Raw genomic sequence first — 13,152 nt, forward strand, 5'->3', positions numbered from 1 at the left:
TGTGTGTGTGTGTGTGTGTGTGTGTGTGTGTGTGTGTGTGTGTGTGTGTGTGTGTGTGTGTGTGTGTGTGTGTGTGTGTGTCACTATTCAAATGTGAAAACTAACATGCAAAAAAACCTCAGTCAGATAAAAGATCAAGGGGGGGTGGCAGGTTAAAAAGGGGGATGGCATCAACATTACCCCCACTCAATTGGCCTGTACTGCTTATTATTGAAATAATCTTACCACACCAGACGTAATTATCTTTTCTTTTATTAACAAATTCCCTTTTTGTTTTAGAAAAAAAATGTAATTAAAGTACACAAAAAGCTCAAACAATTTCCCCCAAAATGTCACAATCATTTCCATTTAGTGGCTCAACACTAACAGGAAAAATACAGTAGACAAAGTTGTGTTTGCTACATCATGCAAGGCACTTAAATTCCTTCAAAGGAACAAAAAAAACACATAAGAGGTGAGTGAATCACGCATGTAATTATAACTATATGAAATAATTGAGTTTGCAGTATTTAGCCGCGGTCTGGCATATTCTATCCGACTATTTACTGGAAACTCCATTAAAGCATTATTTATATTATCAACAAAACATCAGTTTTTGTTGCATTTGTACCACATAACAGTTTTTTTTTTTTATATGGCTTAGGTTTAGGCTGGGGTTCACAGTTTCTAAAGCATTACTAAGGGATCTCTTAGTGGCCAGTTGGACCAGGGGGACTGATCACAACAAAAAAACCTGTTTCACCAGATTATTGTTTTAAGACTGACCTATCCTTTAAACAGGTGGACTGTAAGACCAAAGTCAGAAAATCAAGGAGGTTGTATTGGACAATTAATGAAACCCCAAAAAACACAAAAGTATAAAATGATTAATTCCAAAGATGGTGTGAATCAAAATAAACTTGTGGGGTTTTTTGCAGTACGTCTCCAAGGTTTTCTCAAGAGAGGTTTTAGATTCACAATACAGACACTTTGCTGCATTACCAGAGTGCTCCACAGAGAATAGCTGAAAAATAAAAAGACAATTAAATCCATCTTATTATAATTGAAGTGTCTAAACTGGTATATTACACCATTGTAATATCTCAAAGAGAAAAAGGACAAAAATAAATCCCCATTGGCAAAAGTACTGATACAGTACAGGATAACCACATATCACCATTGAGAGCAACAACCAAATATCTTTAAAAATGCTAATGGAGAAGGCCTTTGTGAATCTGTTAAACTGCAGGAATTATCCTTTCCTTTAATTATGGGTGTGTAGACACAAAAAAAAACAAGTGCCAACAGAAAGGTAGTGAAACTACAGTATGGCAGTTATTAAGACCAAAGTGTCCACATTTACCACAAAAACCTGTTACTGTACATCCTGCATGTAGACATGGAGCATTGTCAGCACAAGTGTAGAGCTCTAATCAAGCTGTGTAGTTCATGTAGGATACATTACTTACATATTTACATTCAGAAGATTTCAAACCCAAGACATTCATTAATCTTAAAAGTTGCATTATGTCAAATAAAAAAAAATAGTGCAATGAAAAAACATTTTGAATGTGGACACATTTTAAATATCAATCTCAAATTTAACATTTTACCATTATTTTGTTATCATTATCTGCAGGAATCTAAAATGGATAATCTATTTTGTATTGTCACTGTACTTTAACACTGCAGCTGTGGGGAACCATTAACTATCTCATAGTTTTAACTTTGTTTTCTTGTTTATTTAGATTAAGTCTTTAAGATTTTTGAGTTAAAATATCTTCATTTTCCTTCAGTAGGTTTTACTTTTTTAAAGAAACACATAGCACAATGAAACCACCATCGAATTGTAAAAACAATAGATAGATATAATAATGTAATCAGCAATTAAAGTTACTACCAGGAACTTTTAAATTAATGTGAAACAGTCTAATTTTATTTGTCTCCAGAAGGCTCATTTATTTACGAAAAAGCAACAGTGGAAAACTGTTTCCTGAGATAAGGACAAAAATCAATGAGGGGATTTTTTTTTTCTTTAACAGTGTATTTATTCTATTCAAAAAGTAGATTCTGGATAAAATACAGGTCCCGTTACTCCTGCTCTAAATGCAGCTGTACAAAAATAACTGGCTGAATTTTTTATTTTTTTTATCTTGATAGATTATAAACTACAAAACAATTATTATCTTGTAAAAGATAAATTAAAGTCTTGTTTAAGCATTTCCTGGTTGTAGTCGCCTGTGCTGCAGCTTGATTGGCTGCAGACACTGCTGCAGTAAAATTAGTTTTCTAAAGGGAGCATGGCAGCTTCAGATCTCTATGACACAAGGCGCTCAGTGGCATGAGGCGTGGTACTCTGAAACACTATCCCTTTTGTCCACAGGGGCCACCATATCAACACAATATATAAGCTCCTTGAACTAACTTTAACTTTCACTGGAGTCAATATAAATGAATGAATGAAAAGTTTCAGAGCAGCAGTTGCTGTATGTATGTAATGTCCGTTTCTTTAATACTACATATAATGCAAACTATAGTAACACGTTCAATGCTGTATCCTGCACATGAACCAACATAAAGTCTGAAATACGGATACTGTAACTGTCAAAATGCATCAAAAACTGACAGGAAAAAGACGAGATACAGAATCACAACATCTTTTGAAATTATAGCATTAGAGCTCGTCTGAAAACTCTTTACTCCTTCCTTTTAACTATCACGTTGCTAGAAAATCATTGTCGTCACCTAAACTTTGGTTATTGATTGGCTGTAGTGGTAAACTATTGATTATCTTTACTATAAAAAGGCAATTAAGGATTTGCCCTCCGGATTAGACAAAGGTCAAACTGATGCATTCACTGTAAGATGGTGTCTAGAAAAGATGGGATTCATTGACATGTGAGCAACGGGATCATGGCCCAGTAAAAAAGTGTCTCGTCAATTATCGGGTCCAAATCCACAGCAGTCCCTCTAATGTGTTTTCAGAACTGTTGCTAAAGCAGCGAGAACAGATAAAGGACCTGCTTAATAAGTGTCTGCACACAAATCAATACACCAGTGTGTAAATAAAATAAATAAAGGTCAAAGTGCTTGAGGATTCAATACACCAGTATGTGAGAAGACACAGAATGAGTGCTCTAATCAGATACTTAAGCCTCAGCCATAAATTACATGTTGTTTTTTTTTGCATGCAAGTGAGTGCACCTGAGCCCTGTATTTGTTTTTCGAATGCTTTAGGCTATAAGCAGGAGTCCCAGTGTATCAGGTTGGAGCTGTCCAGGAAGTCTGTGGAAAAGACACTAAGGGGCGTTTGGGGGCCCAGTGGGGTCAGCGTGGAGGTTTCTTCTTCTTCTCTCTCTCCTCCCATGGTGAGGTCCAACCAATCCATACTGTCCAACCCATTCTCCCCCTCCGTTGCCAGGTCGAAGGTATCCATGGGAGACAAAGGGTGGTCAAGGATGCTGCTGGTGCACAGTAGTTGACTGTGGAGGTCATCAATCAATGTCAACAGGCCTCCAGGCTCAACCCCCAGCAGAGGCTTACCGGTGGTGCTCTCCAGAAAGTCCTCCAGGCGTCCACTCTCTGCGCTACTGAAGTGTTGTTTCTCGTCTACAGTGTTGGCCAGAGTCTGGAGATCAGACTGCAGCGAGGAGGCCGACTGTTGGGGGTCACAAAAAGGAGGGATGGGAGGGGATAGCAACATCTGGAATGGAGAGGCGTGAGGAGAAGAGGAAGGGGAGTGTGGATTTAGACAGTCCAGAGAAGGGTCCGGTGCTGGGTTGAAAGTGGTCGACATTTCTGAGGGGAAAGACACAGAATTAAACCAGAATTAACGCTGTCGCCGTCCAGTCAAGTTGCAGTTTACATCCATGTCCGTCCAATATATCATCATCATCCTCCATCGATCCTCCATCATTAGACATTTGTGTAAAATTCTCATAATTTGAAGAAATTCCCTCAAGGAGTTTCCTGAGATATCACGTTCACGAGAAAAGACCAGACAGACATACTGACAATCTGATAACAGCACAGAGGCATAGAAACTAAATATCGAGGCGCTCACTTCCAAAACAAATAACCAGCGAAATGCTGAGTTTAAAAAGTGATTACACAACAGACAGATCAGAAAATGTTATTGCATCTTACCTCCCGTCTGCAAAATGGTGTCAATAAAATCCTCCTCATGCTCTGTATCCTGAGGACACACACACAGAGGGAACAACACATTACCCTTCAAAAACCGTGTGTAAAGTTCACATAGCACATTACTATTTGAGTCGAGCACTTGACGTGAAATGTGAAATGATGCAAGGCAAAATAACATGTCAAACCGGGGCAACACAGCTTATGTAGCCTTATGTAGGTTAGCAAAACCTAAGAAACCCTCCCGAGATGTTCAAATCACACATTTGAGATTATGAAAATTTCATTCATTTTGCACAACGACACCAGCAGACATGCCTTGTGTCGTACTTTGTCATTAGGCGATGAGGCAGCTGTCTTGTTGGAAGCCGGAGACGGAGGACCAAACAAGACATCCAGACTAGGACACAGACCCTGAGGAATGAAGTGAAAGCCAGATATGGGGTAAAAAGTTAGTCATGCACATCCAAAGTGATCAGGAAATCTTTTGCAATGTGACTGGATGATACAAGTCACCATCTTGAGATTACTTACATTTTGAGAGGATGGTGAAGAGGTAGTTTTTCCTGATGGGGCAGTCTCCTGGTCCTTGAAGAAAGGCTGCAGACTGGGAGGTGCTGACAAACTTAGAGCAACGTCCTGCTGAGGATGGTCTAAAGATAACTGAAGTCCCCCGTTCTGTGGCTTCAAATCATCACAAAGAGTGGACGTTAAGTTCTCCTTTCAGGGAAACAGTATGCAGAATAGACAGTATGCAGAGGCAGCAGTACTAGTTATTTCACCGACTACAAATAGACTGCTGATAACAGCACTGTGTGCCATCAGCAAATCTTAGACATTTTCCAGCACACCTGCACTCACCGAGAGATACGGTACAACTTAATTAGCCAAGTTTTTGTTCCTCCTCCGTTAACAACATAGATCATAATAATGGACGATGTCGTTGGAGTAATTAGCCGAGCAATAATAATCAGCATCGGGCTAGTGCCAAGACACTCTTATCAGAGACTGTCGTCACTGTCTCAAACGGCATACATCATTAATTTCTACTGCTGCTGGAATCAGTGGGGCAGTTTTCTCTCACTCTCTCTCTTTATGAAGCATTAACAGACTGTTCTGCCATTTCTCCAGTGACGGGGGCTCTGGGGTGCCGGAGCTTGTTTGAGAATGAAGTGTGCATGTAGTATGATCCATGAAAAGTGTAAAAGAGATGATTTAAGGCTTCACATCTGCTGTTGAGAGACTATTTGTGGTGGCAGAATTATTTAAAGCGCCTCTTGAACCACAGTTTTTTAGTAGTTATATTTACAGGTTCTCTCCAATCTCTACACTCTCACACTCTGAGTGTAATCATTTGCCAACAAAAAAGATAAAATGAACAAAAAATGAAAAAAGATTAAATCTTTTTCGAATTTTCTATTTTTAGAATCTGAAATTCTAAAAATCCATATTACTTCTAAAACTACGTTTTTTATATATATAACTATATATATTTCATCTTTAAAATGTTTTCCTGTTGTACAACACTACTTCAGCTACTTTAATGCCAGCAAATTCAGATCATCAATGTATTTCTTTAAACCTCACATTTGTCTCTTGTTTTAAAAATCCCTCATTCATACTCTGTTTGTTTTGATTAACATGGTCGTGGTCAGGGAGCCTGGCTGGAGAAGACTGTAGTCGCTATTGGAAAAAGAAACGGTGTTGTAAGTATTAGTATTGTTAAGTGCTGATTATTTTAATAAAAAGAGAACATCAGCATTCAAACATCACCGTATATATACCCATTAATTGATGATAATATTAATCTTGAATATTGTGTAGCTCTTATTTGTCATGTCATTATACTAATATGCACAAAGTTGTCAGAAACAAATCCTAAGGCAAAAGACATTATTGAAAAAATCGGGGTCTTTTGAAGTGAATTGCTGAAAGTGAGTCATGTACCTGCAGTGCGATTTGATTGGTTGCTTTGCTCCCAGGTGCATTAGTCCCTTGGTCCTCAGTGATGTGACTGGTCAGTGCAACCAGGAAGTGGTTGCCGTTGCTATCAGTGACCAGAGTCGGGGTGGAGTTGCCCTTGAGGAGATCCAGTGGGAAAGAAGGGGCCGATTCTGACTGCTGGTTGAAGGACGCTTGAGACACCTGTACAAAACCCACAAGAACTTTTAGAGAAAGATTCTGTGTTTGTCCTCACTTTTGCTTCATATTTCTTATTGGCTTGCCAAAAATTCGGCTTATCTTGTGATTTAACAAATTCAATGCTGTCCAGCTACACTTGTTAAATTCTATATATTCTAAAATCTGACCAGATCAGGAGAACATCAGGAGCATCCTTAAAAGCAGAACTTTCCTCTAAATCAATTTAGTGTAAATTATGTTGTAAAACCCACTACTGACCTGTGGTGTCTGCTGCTGCGCCTGTTGTTTCTGCTGTATTAGCACCTGTTGCTGCTTCAGATGTATCTTTGTCTGTATCTGGATTTGTTGCAGCTGTTTGGTCTGCTGCTGCTGCTGTAAAAACGACTTCTGCTGCTTCAGTAGAATCTGTTGCTTCAGCTGCATCTGCTGGTGATGTTGCTGTTGCTGTGACTGCAACAGTTGCTGCTGCAGCTGGAGCTGTTTGAGATGCTGTTTGTGAGACTTCTTCTTTCTCTGCTGGGAAAGTTTATGCAGGTTCTCCGGCGTCTGACTGTGGTCCTGAATGACTTGCTCGTTCTGAAAGCTGCGTTGCTGCTGTAGCAGAAGTTTGTGTATGGCCTGTTGCTGGGCCAGCTGCAGAGCGGTTTGCTGCAGGCATACATGTTGCTTTGGCTGTGTGCTCATCTGCTCCGGCTTGTTCTGGAGCTGAACCTGCTCCTGGGCAACCTGAGTTTGCGGTAATCCATGAATTTTTGGTAAGTGTAATGTTGTCTCACACGCGACTTCCTCTGCCTCGATGGCTTCCTGTTTGACAGTAACCTTGATAACGTCCATCTCACATGAATCGGATGATGGTGGCGGTGATAATGCTGGATGGCAAAATGAGAGAGGGACACTGGGCATATCAGGAGGTTCCTGTTTAACTCTTACTAGAACCAGCGGCTCCGGTCCTTCTCGGTTCTCATGCTCCAGCTGCATCCTCAGCACCTCCACCAGCCTCTGTTTCTGCATCAGCTTCCTGGTCAACTCCTTTATCTGCTTGTCTTTCTCCTGCAGCATCCTGTCCTTGTCCATAGTCACCACTGGTGCTGTTGTTGTAGTGGTAAGGGCCATTGATGAGACCAGGCAGTGTTTCTGCAGAGAGGCCTGCTTCAAAGAGTATTGACATGGTGCTAGGGTGGAGCACTTTGGCTCTTCTTTAATGCTGGTTGCAAGCTGAGCAGCTGAACATGGCTGAAGGCTCACCTGGGTGATATGTGAACTCATCTTGACGGAGAGAGAAAAAATAAAAACAGGTAAACATACAGTAGGAAAACTTATCTACAGTCTACAGCCATGTGTAAGCTTAAATATTGTATGCTGGCTAACATGTTCACAATGACAACGTTAACATGCTGATGTTGAGTAGGTTTAATGTTAACCATATTCATCATCTTAGTTTAACATGTTAGCTTTTTAACATTAGGTAATAAGCACTTAACACAAAGTACAGCTGAGGCTGACGGGAATCTCATTCGTTTTGCAGGTATTTAGTCATAAACCAAAGATTTGTACAAATCTTTACTTTATCATTTGGTTATAATTATTTGTATTTAAAAAAAAAACCTAACCCAAATTCTTATTAACTTACTATTTCAGATATGATCATTGAAAAGTATATTAAACAGTATCTCTGTGGTACATTAAATGTACATTAATAGTTTTCCAACAGAAATTAGGTAAAATTATTTAAGTATACTCCAGTATACTGCTAAAAAGTCCATCATTATCACAAGTATACTGGAATACATTTCCTTACAAATTAAGGATGTCTTGTAATTTAGTAGTAAGGTTATGTCAATGTAATACAACAACAACAACAACAACAACAACAACAACAACAACAACAACAACAACAACAACAACAACAATTCTGACCATTTCCTCAAAGGGGTTGCTGCCATAGATGGTATCTTCTGGGCTCATGGCGCCCAGCGAGCAGTCAGAGTGTGTGAGTGAGGCAGTCGGTGGGGACGCAGTGCCACTACAGGTCATGAGCTTCTGATCAACTGCATCAGCTATACAGAGGGTAAGACATGACATTGGGCAGAAGGTACAAAGATAATAAATTATCTACACGGTTTTCTACGTCTTCCTTATCTTTTAACACTTAAAACATAATTGTATGAAGAGAGGTGACTGACGAAGTACAGATACATTTTCTGTTTGACTAACTGGTCAGAGAAGATGTCTGATGGCACTGGAACTGTTGCCGTTGTTGTGATGTGTTGTTGGTGGTTGCAGCAGGAAGTTTGGAGGATTTTCCTGCTCCCTCGGCCCCTGGCCCTGTGGTACCCCCTGCTGTTGGAGAGGAGGTAGTGACACTGCCTCCATTCAGATCCTGGTAGGTCCTCAGCCTCTCGATGAGGTCGTTCTTGGTGCCGGATACTGGCAAGCTACGCAGCTTCAACTCGGACTTCAGTTCTGCGACCTGACAGGAGACGGATTAACAGAGGAATTGAGACTGACGGACAAGAGCGAGGAAAAGCAAAGAGATGAGGATAAAGAACCGAGGAAAATTGAAATGGATCTATTGGAAGAGAAGAGAGAAACCAAAAAGACAGACTAATCCATCACTGCCCCTTTCTTTGTCAGCTCTGAGTTGGCAGGCCACCTATCTGGGACAAATTTTTGTTAACAGAGCATCTTTTACATACGTCAACACCAGTTTCTCTATTAACTCGTAGCTTGTAGACAGCCGAGATAGCTTTTGCTCTTTTTGTACAGAGAGAATGAGACCTAAGATACGGATCATAAACTAACAAAGCCGTGCAGCTAACCTTCATTTCATCCAGGTTAGGAGGTAAAGAGACTGGCTTTGTCCCATGTAAATCAGCAGAACTCTGACGGATGTGACCACCCTGGTATGAAGGAGCTTTTGAAGGGGCAGCGACGGGTCGAGGTGGGGAGGAGGTAGTTGTGGAAATGGAGGAGGAAGATGGCTGCTGATCCGTCTGAGGTCTGTTGGAGAGAGAGATGTTACTGGTGTTACTGCACTCTAAGCTTGACCATCCACACACATAGGAAAATTAAAACATACTTAGGTGGTGCAGGCAGGATGGCGTGGTAGTTATAGTGCTGCTGCTGCTGACTGAGGATCTGGAGCTGCAAGAAGAGCTGCTGCTGCTGGAGGATTTTGGCATAAGAGGAGTCCAGATGGGGAGGAGGCTCTTTATCTCCCTTCTGGTCAGGAGGGATGTACTGATGGTACTTTAGCTTTTTAATCTAGAAGGCAACACATTAACAGTATAACAAATTATCAATTTATTGCTGTCCCTATAACTTATTTGTTTCCCCTTAGGTTTAGATGTACTGCTTCATTAAAATACTAGCATCAGTATTTACAAAGTCTTCCAGTATCAGCAACAATATTTTCTGCAAGTCTAAAAGCAGAGACAAAAATCTACCTTTGGCTTGTTGTCCTTTGGTTTCTTGTGTCTTTGTGACGAGCGGTCAGAGCTTGGTTTGGACTGAGCCTGAAAAAAGAGAAGGGATGCAAGTGCCTACTGTAAACTTTTATACAACAATATCAAAAAATGTCATGTTGCTCTGTTTTGGTCTCTACCAACTGCTGAGGGAAATATCTGGCTCTTTAGCTGCTAAATGTTCCAATATGTCCACCAGCTGGGCACTAACTTTCTCTGTCGGCAGCATAAAGTGGAAGTAAATAGTTTTTTTGTTGTTTGCTGCTGCTGGAAACAGGTTGACATGAAACCAAAACAATGAGCTAAAAGAGCTACAACGGTCTGTAGAGCTGATGGTAACTACAGAGACGGTTGATAATCTTTATTTGTTCTGTTCATCACTACAGGTGACCGCTGTCTCATTACACAAAGGCTTTTGATAATTTGTTAATGTAAAAATATTAATAATAGCAGCTTTAAATCAGAGCATCAAACATAGTTTACACAGCTTCTCCTAAAGGTTTAAACATTGCACATTTATTGTTTGATTGACCTTGCTTATGGACAGATGTCACTTACCTTGATCTGTGAAGTCACTCCTGTCCTCTGGGCCGGTGATGCTGCTCTCCCATTGGTCAACTTGAATGAGGGGGAGGATCCAGAGATGGGTTGGAGAGCAAGAGCAGGCAGAGAGACCTAATTGATTAGATGGAAACATACTTTGAATGAGTAAAATAATCCCTGATGGCTACACCGTGGCCTTACCGAGAGCTAGACCAGTAAATAAGCCAGGCCAATATATCGCCCAATATGTAGCCTATTTGAGAAATATCAAAGTTCCCATGACATGACAGTGAAGCTTCATGAAACATAAGAGTTTCCTTTTATACTGGATATTAATCTTGAATCCATGACACACAACATGTAAGTCACACAGTGTCACACTTTCTCCGTCCGGAGTGATCCTACCTGTGTGGGTGATGGGATGCTGCTGCCAGCCAGCGTCTCAGGTGGAGAGGGCAGAGGCAGTAGGCCCAGAGGAGACTCCAAGCCCAGCGGCTGAGCTGGAGACAGACTGTAATTGCTGTCTTCATCACATGATGAGTTACCGCCTAAATCCTTTGGGAACCGTGTCTCTGAGAGGGAAAGAAGGGAGTAAAGGGTAGACAGCTGGACAGATGAACTGTCAACCAGTGAATTTGTGAGATGGCTGCTGCAGAGAAACCCAAATGCTTGTCCTCTCTGCCTGCACATTGTGCCCATAGAAGACCGTTATAGATGATATCTTTACTGTAAAAAAGTGCTTCTTCCGTCCTTTATCGCAGTCATAGTTTTCATTCATCTAGGTTCACTTTCAGCGCAAGCCAAGTAAGCCTGGCCACCCCAGTCATACTGTTTTTTGTGACAGATGGCGTCTCTCTGAGTGAATGACGTTATGCTGAGAATCCTGGAGGATCAGTTGCGTAATTCATGCTATGAATGCATTACCTGTTTATGTGAGGGCTCCTCCTGTTTATGCCAACCCTCTGTGCTACTAATGATATTCTATTTATAAAAATGTTTTCCAGGCTGCAAATAAAAGTAGCCAAATAATATAAAACATGTAAATCAGGGAAAGTATTAAAAAAAAATAAAAAAATAAAAGTGTATAAAACCTTGTTAACCAAAAGGACAAATGTCTCCGCATACGCCAGAGTGAGCATCAGGTTGAAACGTCCTCCAGCTCAGGAATGAATCCAAGTTGTGGTCCCGCTAATATTTCCCACAGGGATATCACATAATCATTCCATTTATACGCAGACTTTCTAGTTATTACGGGGATTTAAGGTAGAAAAGTTAGCTGCGTAGATCTGCTGGACTATGACAGAGACTTTCCTTTTGCTGGTGGAAGTGTTTTATTTAATTACAGGAGCTGCTACGGGCTGCAGCAGACAGCGATGTAAAACACACCGCTGGTCATTAATCTAACATCAGCAGGCGATGATGAAAAGACAACATGGGGCTGATTTAACACCCTCTGATCCAATAATGTGATGACTTCCTTACCGCTGTGGTGTGCCTGTGTGTGTCGTGCTTTGTATGTTTGTATCTTTGCATATTAACCGTGTGTAACTCTTGCGTTCCCAGTGCTCCCACAGTAGCTGCCGGTAATTGAATTGTGTTTATTGTGCGGCTGTGACAGCAATGGATAATCCACTGACTCTGAATGTTATTGAATCTCAGAGTTCTTTTCCTCCACACATCAATCAGGCAGCTGGACCCACCGACTGTGATCTCATCATCTAATGTCAGACAGAACTGGACTTGAGATGTGGGATAAAAGTTTGAAAGTAAGGCTCCTTAGTTTCTTTTATTGTTGCTGTTATAATGGAAAAGGGTGTAATTGGGGTCATTTCATCTGTCACTAAGCCCAAATTGCAACTGATTAAAATCACATTCATTCATTTAGAGTCCTCACTCTTCAATTAGAGTGTAATTTTCCTAATAAAAGATAATGAGTTTTTATTAACAGGCCATCTAAAACTGACAGCAGAGAGAGAGAAAGTCTTCACTTCCTGTCTGTCAAGCAGGGATGCCAGGGCATACATCATTTACTTTATCCTAGTTTAACATCTGTGGCTGTTTGAAGCATGATTACTCAGGTGTGGGAGTTTGTGTGTGTAACTTGGTTGTTTTCATATTAGATGGGAATGTGTATTTGTTTCAAGTGTGTATCGGCAGGCATCTGTGTGTGTTTGTGTGTGTGTGTTTGTGTCTGTGTGTGGCTCACACAGCTGAGGTAGCATCAGTACGTTCATGATAGCTGGAGGAGGAGGAGGCCAGGAGGGACATCCTGTCAGGAGCCTTAAACAGTGGGTGTGTTGTGATATATTACACTTTCACATTTATATTACAGCTCCCTTCTCCACATATATGCAGGGCATATTGTGTTTAAAGGTGTTTTCATTATTTGGTGGCCACTAGGAGGCAGAAATACAACAAAACACGCTGAGAAATGTAGAGCCACAATGACATCAAGGCTCATAGAGTTGTTATAATGAACATGTCCGGAAATGTTGCCTAGTTACACCCCCAGCCTGAGACCAGCCTCCAGTACTACAGTACATCTTTACTCTCACAGACATTCTACAGGTCTACAAGTGACATGTGGACATTCAGTGGAATGTAAATGACAAATATAATCCACCACACCTGGCCTGGCTTACCTATGAAGGCCTGCTTAATGCTGGAGTGAACAGGGAGGATGTTTTTGTGGATCAGCTCCATGGGCCCCGGCCGGTGGGAGATCTTATCGTTCAAATCATCGGCAATGCGAGCTCTCTTCAGCTGCAGCTGCGTGGCCTGAAGCGACGGCTCTGCTGAAGTCTCTAAAAGAAATAACGCAGAAACAAAACGATGTACATTTTTTTTTGCCAGTGTTTGGAGCCTTCTGAGTTATTTGCCA

At 41.0% G+C, this 13,152-nt stretch overlaps 1 protein-coding gene across 6 annotated transcripts in view; it reads right to left on the reverse strand.

The window, feature by feature from the left end:
- Nucleotides 1-254: 254 nt before the first annotated feature.
- LOC129097927 (myocardin-related transcription factor A-like) overlaps nucleotides 255-13,152 on the reverse strand; it is a 37,315-nt gene continuing 24,417 nt past the window's right edge. For 4 of the 6 annotated variants that reach the window (XM_054606824.1, XM_054606823.1, XM_054606828.1 and 1 more), the window contains 15 exons: nucleotides 12,914-13,075; nucleotides 10,677-10,843; nucleotides 10,287-10,403; nucleotides 9,711-9,779; nucleotides 9,344-9,528; nucleotides 9,084-9,264; nucleotides 8,479-8,734; nucleotides 8,182-8,321; nucleotides 6,523-7,530; nucleotides 6,070-6,267; nucleotides 5,710-5,805; nucleotides 4,657-4,806; nucleotides 4,441-4,536; nucleotides 4,126-4,174; nucleotides 255-3,777 (listed from right to left, as the gene is read on the reverse strand). In XM_054606824.1, the coding sequence (XP_054462799.1) occupies nucleotides 3,218-3,777; nucleotides 4,126-4,174; nucleotides 4,441-4,536; nucleotides 4,657-4,806; nucleotides 5,710-5,805; nucleotides 6,070-6,267; nucleotides 6,523-7,530; nucleotides 8,182-8,321; nucleotides 8,479-8,734; nucleotides 9,084-9,264; nucleotides 9,344-9,528; nucleotides 9,711-9,779; nucleotides 10,287-10,403; nucleotides 10,677-10,843; nucleotides 12,914-13,075 (3,434 nt within the window). In that variant the 3' untranslated portion in view covers nucleotides 255-3,217. The remainder of the gene's footprint in view (nucleotides 3,778-4,125; nucleotides 4,175-4,440; nucleotides 4,537-4,656; nucleotides 4,807-5,709; nucleotides 5,806-6,069; nucleotides 6,268-6,522; nucleotides 7,531-8,181; nucleotides 8,322-8,478; nucleotides 8,735-9,083; nucleotides 9,265-9,343; nucleotides 9,529-9,710; nucleotides 9,780-10,286; nucleotides 10,404-10,676; nucleotides 10,844-12,913; nucleotides 13,076-13,152) is intronic. The other 2 variants (XM_054606825.1, XM_054606826.1) reach the window with 2 other exon arrangements.

The sequence above is a fragment of the Anoplopoma fimbria genome, chromosome 11 (assembly GCF_027596085.1).
Source record: "Anoplopoma fimbria isolate UVic2021 breed Golden Eagle Sablefish chromosome 11, Afim_UVic_2022, whole genome shotgun sequence".
Lineage (NCBI taxonomy): Eukaryota > Metazoa > Chordata > Actinopteri > Perciformes > Anoplopomatidae > Anoplopoma > Anoplopoma fimbria.